Source organism: Manis javanica, chromosome 2 (genome assembly GCF_040802235.1).
Source record: "Manis javanica isolate MJ-LG chromosome 2, MJ_LKY, whole genome shotgun sequence".
Classification (NCBI taxonomy): domain Eukaryota; kingdom Metazoa; phylum Chordata; class Mammalia; order Pholidota; family Manidae; genus Manis; species Manis javanica.
The window spans coordinates 18,674,402-18,689,796 of NC_133157.1; the positions used below are offsets into that span (position 1 = coordinate 18,674,402).

At 46.3% G+C, this 15,395-nt stretch overlaps 1 protein-coding gene across 5 annotated transcripts in view; it reads right to left on the reverse strand.

The window, feature by feature from the left end:
* TMEM268 (transmembrane protein 268) overlaps nt 1-15,395 on the reverse strand; it is a 157,570-nt gene that overhangs the window by 136,473 nt on the left and 5,702 nt on the right. For 3 of the 5 annotated variants that reach the window (XM_073225654.1, XM_073225647.1, XM_037027299.2), the window contains exons 3-8: nt 11,864-11,991; nt 9,726-9,833; nt 8,541-8,690; nt 5,376-5,486; nt 3,259-3,339; nt 2,192-2,377 (exon numbers count right to left, since the gene is read on the reverse strand). In XM_073225654.1, coding sequence (XP_073081755.1) covers nt 2,192-2,377; nt 3,259-3,339; nt 5,376-5,486; nt 8,541-8,690; nt 9,726-9,833; nt 11,864-11,991 — 764 coding nt within the window. The remainder of the gene's footprint in view (nt 1-2,191; nt 2,378-3,258; nt 3,340-5,375; nt 5,487-8,540; nt 8,691-9,725; nt 9,834-11,863; nt 11,992-15,395) is intronic. The other 2 variants (XM_037027300.2, XM_037027301.2) reach the window with 2 other exon arrangements.

Consider the following 15,395-nt stretch of genomic DNA (forward strand, 5'->3'; position numbering starts at 1 on the left):
ATGCAAAATTAAACTACAATAAAATATCACCTCATACCAGTTAGAATGGCCACTATTCAAAAGACAAGAAATAACAAATGCTGGTGAGGATGCAGAGAAATGGGAACCCTCCTACACTTTTGGTGGGAATGTAAATCCATCCAACTGCTGTAGAAAGCAGTATGGAGGTTCCTCAAAAAACTAAAAATAGAAATACCATTTGACCCAGGAATTCCACACCTAGGAATTTACCTGAAGAAAACTAAATCTCTAATACAAAAAGACATATGCACCCCTATGTTTATTGCTACATTATTTGCAATAGCCAAGAAATGGAAGCAACCTAAGTGTCCATCAATAGATGAATGGATACAGATGCGGTACATAAACACAATGGAATATTATTATTCAGCCATGAAAGAAAAGAAATCCTGCCATTTGCAACAACATGGATGGAGCTAGAGGGTATTATGCTCAATGAAATAAGCCAGGCAGAGAAAAACAAATACCATATGATTTCACTCATCTGTGGAGTATAACAACAAAGCAAAGCAGAAGGAACAAAACAGCAGTAGACTCACAGACACTGAGAAGGAACTAGCAGTTACCAAAAGGTAACTTGAGGGGTGCAAGGGGTTGAGGAGGGGACAAAGGAGCAAAAAATTTTTATTTAAATTTAAATAAATAAGTAAAAAGAAAATCAGAGCACCTGTCTGGCCAAACTGGAATGAGCATTAAAGGAACTAATGGATAGTACACCCAGTACCCGTTGTCCAGTAAATGTCATCAATATCACCACCATTGTCATTACTCAACAAAAGGCAAAAACTCCTCCTAGCTCGTAGGACCAGTGTTTCCTTTGAGTTATCCTTTGTGCTAGAAAATACTGAAAACTTCAAACAGTGCACTACCACTGGTCTTTCTCACCAATTTACTCTAAAGTCAGTAATGTAAGAAGCCAAGAACTGTGGCAAGAAAATCAGCCACAGGTTGGCTTCTGCCCTTAGCTTTGCCCATTCTCCCTTGCTCTGTGACCTTGGGCAAGTCAGCTGACCTTTTGGAAGCTTATTTCACCCATCAAGAAAGAAGGGGGAAAAAATCCATACCTCTGAGGGTAATCTAAACAATTTTATGCATGACAAAGGTCTGTTGAAATGCAGGAGGTCATTATAACCGTTTCTCCATCTTTCACGGGCACTGGTTTCATACTGACTTCTGATGGCCTGGCCCATGCTGAGACCTGAGCACTGACTGTATTTTCCCTAGCTAAATTGGAAGGGCAGCTGCTTTAAAAACATGTACACACACACTGTGACTTGATATTCATGACAGGAAACTGTATAGCTGATAGTTTTGCATGAATTTGAAAACATAATTTAAAAGACCCATTATATTTAATAGGCCTTTTCACATAAACCCGGGCATGCCACAATAAAGTACATGACCTTACCAATCTTTTCTGGTCTTCAACAAAAAGTCAACGGGATTCAAGTGAAGAGATTAATATATTTATTGTTTTCTCTTTTAATAGTCCTGTATGCAGGCCCTCCACTGCCCACGGGTACAGAAAGGAAAGTCTGGGGTGGTTTGGACCTTTAAACCCCAAATCTGTTGGCTGAAAAGAAAATGCAAGGGCTCTCCTTCATCACCCATGCCCGAGGTCACACGTCTCCCAGACAGTGGCTCTGTACTCATGGAAACAAGAGGTCAACACAAGCTGCAAACCACATTATCAGATTTCTGGTCCACCAGCACTTGGTCATACCCCACAGAGAGCTTAGGTAGCATGACCCCACAGACCTCAACAGAGAAGTATACAGGATTTAAATATCCAACTGTAATTTAAGTAGGTAGTTGGATAGATGATAGACTGGCAAGTAGATTAAAATGACCCAAATATTTGTCAGCATGGTCATGGGTTAGGTAGGGTATGATCTGCCAACATGCAACCATGCACCCAGGAATTACCAAAAAGAATACCCAAGAAATTGAAAAAAATGGGGAAAAAAAATAGTAAGTAGAAAATGGTTCTTACAAAGTAGTTTTTAAAGTGCAGGTGTGAAGAAAAAAAATACTGAAAACTAGTAGGCCAGATTTGTATGGTCTCTACCAACTCAGTAAAGCTGTGTTACTCACAGCTTGTGGCCCCACACAGACTCTACGAAAATACCCCTCACAGGAAGGTGACAGTGACCGGCCAGGTGCCTGTTACCTCCGGCTCAGCCTCAGGAACGAGCTGGCAAAGCTCCGTCTGCATCAACGGCCTCTCCTGGGGATTTGGGCTGCTGGGCAAGAGAGGTGCTTCCTCCAGCAGGTTTTCAGGCCCCTCTGCTGTCTCAGGGCTCACCCCAGTCTCCATAACAACACAAAGCTGGCTCAATCTGCTTCTCAGCAAGGGCTGCAAAAGAAACAGAGGGCGCTTGGGTAGTATCCTACGTTGGATGATATGTAGGAGGCCAAGTTGTTCCCTGAGCTGCAGACCCACAGAGAATGGATGGGTCCATCTGCAGGCTCAGACCCAGGAGGATCTGGAAGCAAGCCACACTGGAGAGATCAGATAACTCCCTGTGAAATTCCCTCTGGTCCTTTAAAGCTCCTATATTTCCTGCCATGCTCTCATGTGTTCCTCAAAGTTGTCTGGGACATGTATATCTTTATCTATACACTGCAGATGAGCAAAGGGAAGCTCAAAGGCCCTGCCCAAAGCCTCATGGGAACTAATGGGCCAGGTTCAGAGCTAAACCACCATCCTGACCGACTACAGCACTGCCAGGGCCCAGGAGAGGCTGACCTTGGGGAAGGTGCCCAGGGCTCAGAGACGGGAGGGCCAGGCTCCAAAGCAAGCAGAGCCAGCCAGCAGGCTGGCAACAGGACTGCTAAGAGCCTCGGTTTTCTCATCTGTAGAATCAGAGCAAGAGCTCCCTGAATCTTCTTCATAAATGATAGGAAGGCACTTTGAACAAGTGAAAGTCTTCTAAATACAGAAGACTTTCCTTTATTGGGATCTTTATTATTATTATTATTACTATTAATTATTATTGTATTATAAATAAATATATGCTCACTATAGGAAATGTGGAAAATGTGATTAGTTGAAAAGATTAGCTAAAATGCAATTAGTTAAAAAGCCGTAATTCCCTACACAAAAGCAACCACTGATTCCACAAAAATATTCTTCCTTCCAAGTAACTTTTCCTTAGACATTTTTCCAACATTGAGGTAATATACTTTATACAATTTGGCTTCCTGGGTTTTGTTTGTTCACTTAAGGTATCTTACCTCCTGGCTGGTCTTCATTTCTCGAACGTGGTCAGATAAAAATTGCACACAGTTCTCCAGGTCGAAGTAGACAAACCAGAGCTGGGGAGATAAGCAGCCATGATCACTGAGACGCCAAGCCAGCCCGACCTTGAACTCCCTGTCCCTGAGACCACCCTCCACCTCTTGCCTTCCCACCAGAGGGAAGTGGATTCTCAACGTAAGTGGATTTATCCTGGTCTCTGGCAGAAATTCCATTCTGCTCTCACAGGTTCCCTATACGTGTTGAAGTCTTCTTTGTATGACTGCTAGAAAAATGGCTTTGTGCAAATTTGGAAAATGTTCAAAATGGCTGCATCCCCATCTCCCACAAGCCACCGCGCATCCCAGATAGACTCCAAATTGCCCTGGACATCATATTCCCATCTGGGGCTACCACCTTCCTCCTCAGGGGACAGCTGCTCTTCTGTCTGGAAACCAACATGCAAAGGAATGAAACCTTTCAGAATTGTCACCCCCACTGCCCACAGCCAGGTCAAAGGGTGCTCTGGGGGGAGAGGAGCAAGATAAGAAGACACCTCACCATCATCTCCCCCTTCTTCAACCTCAACAGTCCCCAGACCAGGTTAAACTCCTCCAATGTTCATGCATTAGAAAATCTTGTTGGGTTCACACCTGCCACACAGCACAACCCAAGCTCTGAGTCTCACACCTCCATCCACTGGCCACCTCCTCTGGATCCCAGACCACCCTCCTCCCATGACTGACCCATGGCACCTAAGGTCACATCCCTCTTGCCAACTCGTCACTACCATTGTCTCCTCCCCAAGGGAAGATTTTTTAAATGAATTTCTTTTTTTTTATTATGAAAATGTTCAAACATATACAAAAGCAAGGCAGATGAAGTCATTAACTTCCAGCTACCCATCATCTTGGCTCAAAGGCTACCCCTTCGTGGCTACTCTTGTTTCATCTCTACCCCCACCCATTACTTCCCCCAGACTCCTCCATCCCCCACCCTACCCCATCTGCAATGGTTTTAAAGAAAATCCAAGATACTATATTACCTCATCCCAAGATACTACTTGGAAACTGAAAGAACCCAATTATATTTTTAAAGATGCATCCATTCACTAGTCATCCATCATCCATGCACACAACCAACACTTGCCAAGTCACTCCTAGGTGCCAATTCACAAAGAAGATTCAGGGACAAATGGATCCCTTAAGCTTAAAGGATCCCCAGATTCAAGGAGTTCCCAGCCTATGAGGTCACATTTGAACTGCCAGAAATCTGTGACACCGCTGAGCTCACCCACTGCTGTTGGACAAGATCCTCTTACACCCTATACCTCTCAGGTGTGCTAGGCTCCCTCAACACCAGGACCTGCGTGTCTGTTCTCAGCTGCAGCCTCAGTACCTAGAACAGTGCCTAGCACATACAAGGCTTGCAATAAATATTTGCAGAATTAACAGGAAGCTTCTTCCAGGTCCCACCCACACACCCACCCTCAGGCTCCCACTGCAGGAGGGTGACTGGTGAGAATGCAGATGTGGTGCAGAGGGAATTTAGCAATTCTACCAGGCAGTGCCCTGCCAGGATCCAGAGACCAGAGGCTCTCTGGCACAGCTATGTCCTAGAACCACTGTGGGACTCAAGACTTCCCCACTGTCTTTAGAACAAAGGAAACAATCCAGCCAGGAGGGCAAAACCTTCAAGGTCTAACCTACCTCTGCAGGGACCTTGCATGGTCCCCTCAGTGCCCAAGAAAGGGCTTAGCACAGAGGAAGTCCCATCTGTTTGCTGGATAAATGCTGAATGAAGAGTGTAGTTTGTACAACTGCAAGCTTCCCTTTCAGCCCTGCCCTGTGGAGGTTCTATGCCACTCGAGAGAGGAGGGCACTAGGCCATTCCAGAGAGGAAGATTCTAGGCCACTCCAGACAGTGAGGTTCTAGGCCACTCCAGAGAGTGGTCTCCAGGAAGAAACGCTGAACAGCAAGGAAGGGCAGGGCTGCCATGGCATCTCCTTAGCAGGTTCCGGGAGACACTGTGCAGGCTAGAGCATGTAGCCACCTCTCCCCATCAGTGCAGCCCAAAAATGGGCCCTCGAGGGGAGGTCACTCCAAGGCATAGTACCTGAATCACACTCTGGCAGCCTTCCACTGTGTCTGTCACCCCCAGCAGCACCCGATGTCTCAGGAGGGCTCCGTTGGCAGCCGACAGCCTTAGGTCCGTGTTGGTGTTGGCCTGTAAGACAAACACCAGCCCCGTGGCCGGACCTCCATGCTGCCAGGAAGCTCTGGGGTCTTGAGCAATAACCACATACTGTCCTACCCCTAGATGCCATGGGACAATCCTCATCTTCAAGGTCATCTTTGCCTCTCCTATAAAATGGGGTTGTGGGTTGTTGGGACAATAAATTCAGCAGTGTCAGACAGCCCTGATTTGAAGCCCAGCTCTACTACTTCCCAGTTGTGTGGCCCTGGACAAGTTATGTCCCTTTTCTGAGTCTTGCTTTCTTTGGTTGTAGAATAAGGATAAAGAGTATCCCAGCCTCTCAGGACTCTGGTGAGATTTAACTGAAACTGTGTGTGTGAGGCACTTAATCCAGTGCCTGGGACACAGTCAGGTGCAACAGACAACATCCTGCTTTCCAATGGACTGTGGTGGCCACAAACAAATATTTTAGGAGCTTTCCACATGTACTGGAAATGTGCCACAGGGGATACTCTGTAGGGGATACAAATCCTGATAGAGGCTAATAATGCCCCAAACAAGAGATAAACAAAGAAATGTATGCAAAATGCTAAGGCTCTCAGGGATGTTCTGTTATGCCTGTGGGACACTAACTATAAGGGGGACAATGGTCAGGAAGGGGAATCTGCATGGTCCTGAGGGATGAGTGATCCAAGGAGAAAGAAGTCCTTGAGCTGAGGCCCAAAGGAAGATCTGAGGAAGGCTGTGTGACCACAGACTAGTTATTTAACCTCTCTGAACTTTGTTTCCCCCAATGGCAAAAAGAGTCACAAATGGCAACAGTTAATATTTATTGACATTTACTTTACCCCAGGTACTGTTATAAGTACTTTGCATGTATTAAGTCACTTAATTTTCCTAATAATCCTGAGGCAGCTAAAATTATCATCCCAATTACAGGTGAGGAAACTAAGGCCCTGAGAGGTTAAGTAAGAGTTTACTCCAGGTTGCAGAGTCAGCAAATGACAGAGGCATCCTTCCTCTTTGTCAGGTTGCTATAGGGCATAAATATCAGGCCCCAAACAGAGCACATAGTAGGTGCTTGTGAAATGTTTGTCATGATTAGAAAGGACCCTGGAGGGGCTCCCTGAACTAGCGAATGGCGATGACAGAAGCATCACTGCATCCCTGCAGCCCCCATGCTGCACCTGTGAGCAAAGACACAGGGTCCCACTCTGTGCCCTGTGCCTAGAACATTAGCTGGTACTTGCAGGGGCTTCATAAACACCAGCTGATGAGGAAGGAAGGGACAGAAGGAGGCAGAGAGCCACACCTGGCATGCCCAAAACTGCATTAATTACCTCTGTGTCATTGAAGAAAGAACCTGCCAGGTGCCAGATATTCAGCTTGCTTTTGCTAAAGCAGAATACTCTGCTTTTTTTCCCCTCTCCCCATGAGAAGTTTCTTGCTACAGGAGTGACCAGCTCATTTTATTTTGTATAGGCCAAGCACAAGGGCTGTGAAAGCTCAACAGAACCCAAGGGCAGCATTATTCTGTCAGCATTGTTGCAAAGCCCAACATTGATCTTTTAGGACAATTAAGCCATAAAGTTCCCACTTGTCCCTGTGAGCACAGGAAGTAAATGGAACTCAAACCCCAAACCCTGACCACATTTCTCAATATCCCACACTCTCCTGAGCCAGGCAAGAACTGGATGTTTCCTAAATGTCTGAAAGACCAGCTTTGTGCCAGGTGCTATGGGAGCATCCTGAGCAGCTGAGAAGGCAGCAGAGGGTATGGTAGAAGAATGACTGTCCCCCAAAGATGCCTGCTCCTCAGAACCTGTGAATATGTTACATTATACAGCAAAGGGGAATTAAGGTTGTAGATGGAATTAATGTTGCTAATTTGCTAACCTTAAAATCGGGAGATTGTCCCAGGTTATCCAGGCAGCCCAGTGTAAGCACAAGGGGCCATAAAAGTGGAAGAGGGAAGCAGAAAACTCAGTCAAAGGTATGAGAAGGACTCAACCACCATTGCTGGCCTTGAAGATGGAGGAAGAAACTTCCAGGAGCCAGAAAAGGCAAAGAAACATACAGGCTCCAGAAAAGTCAAAGGCTCCTGCCACGTCAAACTTCTGAACTATAGAACTGTAATAAATCCATGTTGTTTGAAGCCACCATGTTTACAGTAATCCTGTGATAGCAGCCACAGAATACCGATACAGTAGGGTACCGAGTGACAACATGGCTTGGAATCTGAGTGCCCACACCTTGAAATCCAGCTCTGCCATTTACTAGCAGCATGACCTGGGACTACTCCTTGAGGCTTTCAGAACCTCAGAGTCTCATCTATAAAATGAGCATAAAAAACTCCACACAGATATTTACGGGGGGTGGTGGGGAGCGGGGGTTAATGAGTTAACATATGTAAAGTGTTCAGTGGATGATCTATCATACATGAAGTGCCCAGTAAGTAACAAGAGGCGGACACTGAAAAAGCAGAATACAATTAGTGAGCACATACTCAGCTAGGCAGTATCCGCCTCCCTCATGAATGAGCCCAGCAATCGGAGGGTTCGGGCTTTGAACCCCTGTTCTGCCGCCCCCAGGGGGATGAGGACACGTTACCTAAACTCTCTGACCACCTACTCTCTACCTCAAAGGCTGCTGCTGGGATTAAATGAGAGACAACTGTCAGCAGGGCACAGGGCAGCATCTGCCCACCTCTTACAACCCTAGCCTCAGGTACCGAGCGCTGCAAGGTGGGCTGGGTAACCTCCTCCTCACTCACTAGGCTGCCGTGGGCACCCAGAGAGAGGAGGTGTGCCAAAGGGCTCTAAGTGCCCTCCTCCCACTCCCAGACACTGTCAAAGCACAGCTTACTTCCAGAAAAACAACCCATGGGTGTTAGATAGGAAAAGCAGAGGATTCAATCACACATGTGCTTTGCTTTCATTTCATCACTGGGCACACGGGCCAGTGTGCATTTTCATCATTGAAGAAATGCTTTGAAGCAGGTAAAAGAGAAAAATCTGATTTGGGATTCTCCTGCCCACACAGCCTTTCTGGAGGGAGCACGGTTGGGGTCTCTGGATGTCCCACCTTTCTCTGGTGTCTCTCAAAGATTAGCACGAGAGTCAGTGTCAAGCTCATGGCAGCCAGGGTCACAAGCAGCACGCCCACCCAGTGGTTCCCCAGGGCAAACATCTGGCTGGTGGAGTAGATGTTGGCCCACACCACCACGTAGAAAACCTGTGAGAAGCCAGAGAAAGAGCACAGTTAGGAACACCAGTCCACAAAGAAAGCAGCTCCATTTAAAGGGACACCCATCAACACTTCTGGCATCCTCCTTACAAGGCCAGCATAAGACTGATGGGGGCCCAAGAGAATAAGTTCTTGTTCCTTGTTCATGAGCAAAGGTAGAGGAAAGGAGTTAGAATGGCAACTCCGAATTCTTGCTTATCCTGATTGTAAATAAAAAAGAAAAGGGCAAGTGGCTTGGGAATGAGATAAATTTGAGTCAGAAGCCCACACTGATCCTTCAACAGTTAAGTGGCCTTGGACAAGTTATAACTCTGTTGACGACTCTCTGGGCCTCAGTTTCCACACCTGTAAAATGGGGATAATATCAATATCACAGGATTGTTATAACATCACAGGTTAAAAATATAACATATATAACAGCTTAGCACATATTAGGAAATTAATACATGACAGTTACCATCCCTTGCCCTACCCTATAAATAGGACATGGGAGTCAGGAGTGCAGTTTGACCATCACACATACAGAGAAACAGCAAATTACAGCAGTTAAGATGACAGACACTGAAACCAGACAGCCTGGGCTCTAACACTGGTATGTATGTGTGTGTATGCATGTATGTGTAAGCTTATATGTATATGTGTGGATACCCACATATACACACCCTTATATATGATCAGAGATGAAATGGCCCTGTCTGTAGAACAGATGGAGAAACCAAGTCCCAAAAAGAGAAGTCTTGACCAAAGCTGGACATTGAATCCAGAGCCTCAGTGGTAGGTCTGCAGATCCCCAGCCCCCACCCTTACCAAACTCTGCTTCCCATCCTTTACCTGGTTACAACTCGCCCATAAATTTCCTCTTACACTAAATCCAGGTCCATGTGTATTGCTCTCCCCCAGGCAGCTGGGCCACCAGTCCCCAAACCCCTTACCCATACCAACAGGCTCCGGGACACAATGCCAAACTGAGCAGTGCCACAGGAGCCACGGCACGTCAGTGGGTGGGCCCACTTCCCTCCTTACCACAGCAAAAGCCAGCCTCATGGGCCTCGAGTTGTAGATGATGTATCTTCTCACTTGGGGCTCCAAGAGGGCGCTCTCAGCCAGGCTCCTGTACTGGTCAGCCGGGACCTGCTTGGCCAGCCAAAGGAAAGAGATCTGTCAGACAAGGAGAGCCACTGCCCACATCCTTCCTGCTAGCAAGCATGTCACGTCCTGTTCGTGGGACTATGACGTGGAAGGGGGATCAGGCATGTTCCAGGCTGCTGCAGAAGGCAGAACGAGGAGCTTGGAGCACTGAGGGGCAATCAGAGGGTATAGCTCCTGGCTCAGGGAAGGACGGGCATCACTGGGGAGGTGGAATGGCTCAAGACCCAAGAGGACATCCGGAAAGGGATCCCCACAGCCCAAGACTTAGTATATTACAGCAGACCCAGAATAGACTGACAGCTAAGGCATAAGCCCTGGAGCCAGCCAGCCCTGGGTCCAAACCTTGTCCCTGACACTCAAGTGCTGTGTGACCTGAAACATGTAACCCCACTTCTCTGAGCTTCAGTTTCCTCCTCTGTAAAATAAACATGATAAGAGTACCCACCTTGTGGGGGTCGTGTGCATATTATAAGATAATACTTATATGCACATTATACAATAAATATATCTACACTATGTATATACACATTATGTAGACATCCTTGAGGGGCTCTTATTCTGCCTACCATAGTCGGTTCTCTCTTAAATGGACATGTGTATCTAAGTGTATATGTATACTGCCCAGTGCTGGTTCCATCGTGAACACTTGATACACAGGTGCTATTATCAATACTGCAATATCAGTAACTAGTTACACAGTCCCAAGTACCAAAAACCCGCATCTTTCTGACCATACAAAAATGCTGTAGCACATAAAGGCCCTACAGAGTACACTGGTTAAGAGAACAGAATTTAACCATTAAAGACAGTATTTAAGAACATGGTAGAGCAATATGTAAACCACTCACTAGTTAAGAAAACCCCATCTGAAAACGATGCTTAAGAAAAAATATCCTTTTGCACAAAAGCTGAAAGGAGGTGTGGGAAGAGAAACTAGCTGTTGTGCCAATGTGGGGTTAAATCTGTCCACTTGAAAAGTTCCTCTTTAATGGTTGTTTTAAACAATAACACTATTCAGTTTTAAAGAAGTAAACTCTAAAACCTTCAGGGTAAAATTATAGTGCATCTTCCCCATGCATAAGTAATCCTCACTGCGCAGGGCAGGGAAATGCCTGGGGATTCTGGGGGCTTTGGGAGAAGAGGAAACCACACCTATGGGTACATAATCACAAGAGCAATGGCTACAATTTATTGAATGTATACTTCATGCTAGAGACAGGGCAAGTGTTCCTCAAGCACTATTCTACTTGGTCCTCACAAAAACCTTCTGTAATGGCTATTAATATTGCCCTCACTTTACAGATGATGAAACTGCAACTCAGAGAGTTTACATCGCCTGCTGCAAGTCACACAGGCAGTGAGCAGTGGGGCAGAATCTGCAGTCAGATCTAGGGATCTGTGAAGCCCAGGCCTCAAACCATTATACTGAAAGGCACTGCGTCACTCTCTAATGAATTCATGTACCCTCCTTTGTATATGCAGTTCCGTCTCCTCAAATGCCCCTCCTCCTGCCTACCCAGAAAACTCTTACTTTGCCTTCAAGATCCCAGAGCAAGTATCTGCTCCTCTGCAAAGCTTTCATAACCACTGCTCCCCTAGGTGCATCTGTCACTTTCTCCTATGAATGTCTTCAATGCCTTATACATTCCTGTACTGCGGCATTTATAAACTGCCCTGACGGACCTGGCACATGTCCATCTCCCCCACTGAGCTCTATAAGCAGTGAGTGTGAGCACAGGCCCTGGGTCCTAGTCACCTCTATAGCACTGAGTGCCCAGCTATGTGCCTGCCACCAGACGGGTACCCAGAAACACACACCAGGGGAGTGAGTTAATCTGGAGGAGAGGACAGTTCTAATACATTTTCCTTCTATCCCCTGCCATATCGAGCACAGTGTTTAATAATAAGTATTTTATGAATAACTGGGTGAAAAGATAGATGGGCAACAGGCAGATGGGTAGATGGGTGGATGGAAGGAAAAATGGTGGGGACTCAACAAAATCAGCACTCACTTGAATGCCCCAGGTCTGCAGTTGCTCTTCAGCAGCTCCCAGATCAAAGGCGATGGGCGCACAGGTATTGTCGATCCGGAGAACCGTGAGCACCTGGCCGTTGCGGAGCTCTGCAAGCAGACGAGAGGCTGCATATGGCTAAGCAAGAACTACTTTGGATGAGCCCAGAGCCTGGTGGCATCATTTTTCTGGCCCAAAAACCTTCTCAGGGCAAGGAGGGGCATGGCGGCCATCCTCAAAGCCCTTAGAGAGAAGGCCTGGACTCGACCAGAAAGACACCAGGAGGCCGCAGGACCAGAGCATGGAGGCTCTGTATCCACAACGCGAGACCATACAAAGAACTTCCCTACTATGAGAGCTGTCCACACTAAAAATGGAAGGGAGTGAGCTCCCCATCACAGGAGATATTTAAACAGAGGCTGAACAACAGCTGCATTGAGAAGATGGTGGAGGAGCATTTATTTGAGCATTTCAAAGGAAGCTGCACCAAATAAGTCTTCTATACCCAGCAGGCACTGAGTTGTTGGCAGAAAAATGAATCTCCAAAGATGCCCTGTCCTATTCCCCAGAACCTGTGGCTATGTTACCTTCCATGGCAAAGGAGAATCACAGCTGCTGATGGAGTTAAGATTGCTAACCAGCTGGCCTTAACTAGGGAGAGGATCCCGGATTATCTGGGTGGTCCCAAAGTCATTACAAGGATCCTTAAAAGTGGAAGAGGGAGGAGGCAGAAAAGTCGGGAGTAATGTGACTGGAAGAAAAGCCGGGGGATGGAACACGGCTGGCGCTGAAGATAAAGGAAAGGTTCAGGAGCAGAGGTATGTGGGCAGCATTTAGGAGCCGGAAGGGAATGGAAACAGACTCTCCCAAGCTGCCTGAAGGATCAGCCCTGCGGACACCATGTCAGCTCAGTGAAGCCAGCATCGTACTTCTAACTTACAAAACCCTAAGAGGGTAAATCTGAGTTTTGCAAGCCACCATGTTAGTGGGTATTGTTACAACAGCCATAGAAAATGCACTTGCTGACTTATTGGTAACTCCTTCCCGAATCACTCAACATTTTAAAAGCATAAACTGAGTTAAGTCTCACCTCAAAAAACACCGCATCAATCCAGGCTGCGATAACATCAGACCATAAGACTAAGTAAGGCCAGCTGGAGTCAAAGTCCTAGGCCCGGGGAGGAATGGCAGCAGAATGAAGCCACACCCACCCTCAGTTCTGAGTAGAGAAACTTCTGGGAATGCCTTCCACTACCGGATGAGGCCTTGTGAGCAGCCAGGGTGATGAGGGTAGCAGTGGGGCCCCCAGCCCTGACGTTCCAGGATCCCAGTGTTCAGCCATGCAAGGCTGGGGATGGGATATTTTGGCACATTTACTGTGGCCACTGCTTAGAAAATGAGGTAAAACTGAAGTGATCATAAACCACAGGTATGTCATCTGCTAGCCCAAAGCTCCTGTCACCTCTGCTTAGGTCTGAGTAAACAAATAAAAAATGACTAGCTCTACCTTCTTGGGAAGTCCTGGCCCACCCACTCTCTACCCCTCCCCCAGGCTCCCACTGGCCCAACAAACTCCCTAAACCCATGTACCACCTAGCATCCCTACCACAGCCCTAGGCCACGCTCCCATAGCGCACCCCTGCACTCCTGCAGCAGCCTCCTAATTGGCTTCCCCAGACCCCCTCTTTCCTTCTACAATGTGCTCTCCACCCTGCAGCCCGGGGTGGAAATCAGATGAACTAATCTGCTGAGTAAAACTTTCAATAGCTCCCCAGTGCTCTGCCAATAAAAGCCACTCTCTTTATCATGCTCTCCAGCCCTTACAAAAACCAGCCTCCTGCCACACGCACCCTGAACCACTATGTGTCATTTTGTGTCTTGCCACACTAGCCTCCCTCGTTTCTTGAACATGCAGTATTCTCTCCTGCCCTAGGGCCTTTGCATATGCCATTGCCTTTCCCTACATCGCTTCCACCTAGTTTCACCCAGTTAAATCCTTTTCATCATTTGTATCTCAGCTCATTAATCATTTTCCCAGAGAAGCTTCCCTGACACTCTATACCCTTAGCAGATCCACTCCTTCAGCCAAGCCTGCCCATAATTGCCTGCTCTTCTTTTCAAAGATGAGTACCTATGTTTGCAATTACTTGATTAAAGTCTACCTTTCCAACCAGACTATATACTCCCACACTGGTTTTGCTCATCACTGAATCCCCTGGGCTAGGTTCAGTGCCCAGCTTATAGTAGGCACTAAATAAATGTCTGACATATAAATGAATTAAAATGCTAGACTCTGGTTCCCAAGCCTGATACAGTTCTTTTTTTCATACCCTGAGATATTGCCTATGATCTCAACGGTAACAGAATTCTATTTTTTTGCAAGAGGTGAGGGTATGGAATTAAGGGGGTGTGAGGGGGAGAAAGCACAAGCTGGACAGCTTCAGGATTCAAACTGTAGCTGCCCGATCACTAACAGAGAAACCTTAGAGCAGCAGCCTAAACCCTTCACCTGCTTTCTCACATAAAAGATGATCATGTCCACTGCAGAGACCTTTACAAAGAATTAAAATGATGAAAATAAACACTTGGCACTGTTGTGATTTAAAAGCAAGTTTGTCGGAACCCAGAAGTTAACAATAAAGCAACCTTGATTTAGCTGTATTTGTTTTTACCCTCCCACACCTTGTTCCAGAAAGGATTTAAGGTGGCTTCATAAAAATAAAATATGAAAAGATCAAATGATAAAATTAGATTTGAAGATAAGCAAATAGAGAAAACTAGACATAAAAGAAAATAAAGGCAGAAATAAAACAAAACAATAAAATAAAATAAGGCTAGCTTCCAGGTATTGAACCCTTGCTGTGCATCAGGCACAGGGCTTAGGCCTCAGTCATGATTCCATTTCACCCTCCAAGAGCCCAGAAAGATGGGTACTATAATCATGGAAAAGGAAACGGTGCTTCTGCAAGGCAAGCAGACTTGCCCAACGTTACCAGAGGAAATGAAAGTAGAAGAGAAAAAGCACCACACAAAATGTGGGCAGTTACGCCAGATGGGGCCTCAGACTACCTCCCCATTTCACAACACAAAGCAGAAAACTCAGGTTGACCGAAACACCAGGATGGAGATTTTACCTGCTCCCGGAGCCTGGCTCTTTGCACACCGAGGAAAGTGTCTGCCTGAGCAATGCAGAGTTCTCATGGTTTCTTTGCTGGCCTTTGGAACCATGAGTTCTGCATTCTCGGCAATAATCTCTCTAATCTGTTCCCTAGAGTGGGAATGGCACGTAGTCCACTTAAAAGCACTTGTTTTCACACCTCTGCTAAGAAAAAGAACCTGAAAATCCACCAAAGAAGGATGTGCATGTGTGCATGTGTGTGTGTGCACAATTTCCTACAAAGGAGCGAGAACTGGCTTGCCAAAAACCAGTGGAACAATGTCTTCAAAACTCTGAAGGAAAAACTTTTTATTCCATTTCATTCTATGGTGGGTGTATGTCTATGTGTAAATTGCTTCCCTGATAACAGTAGTA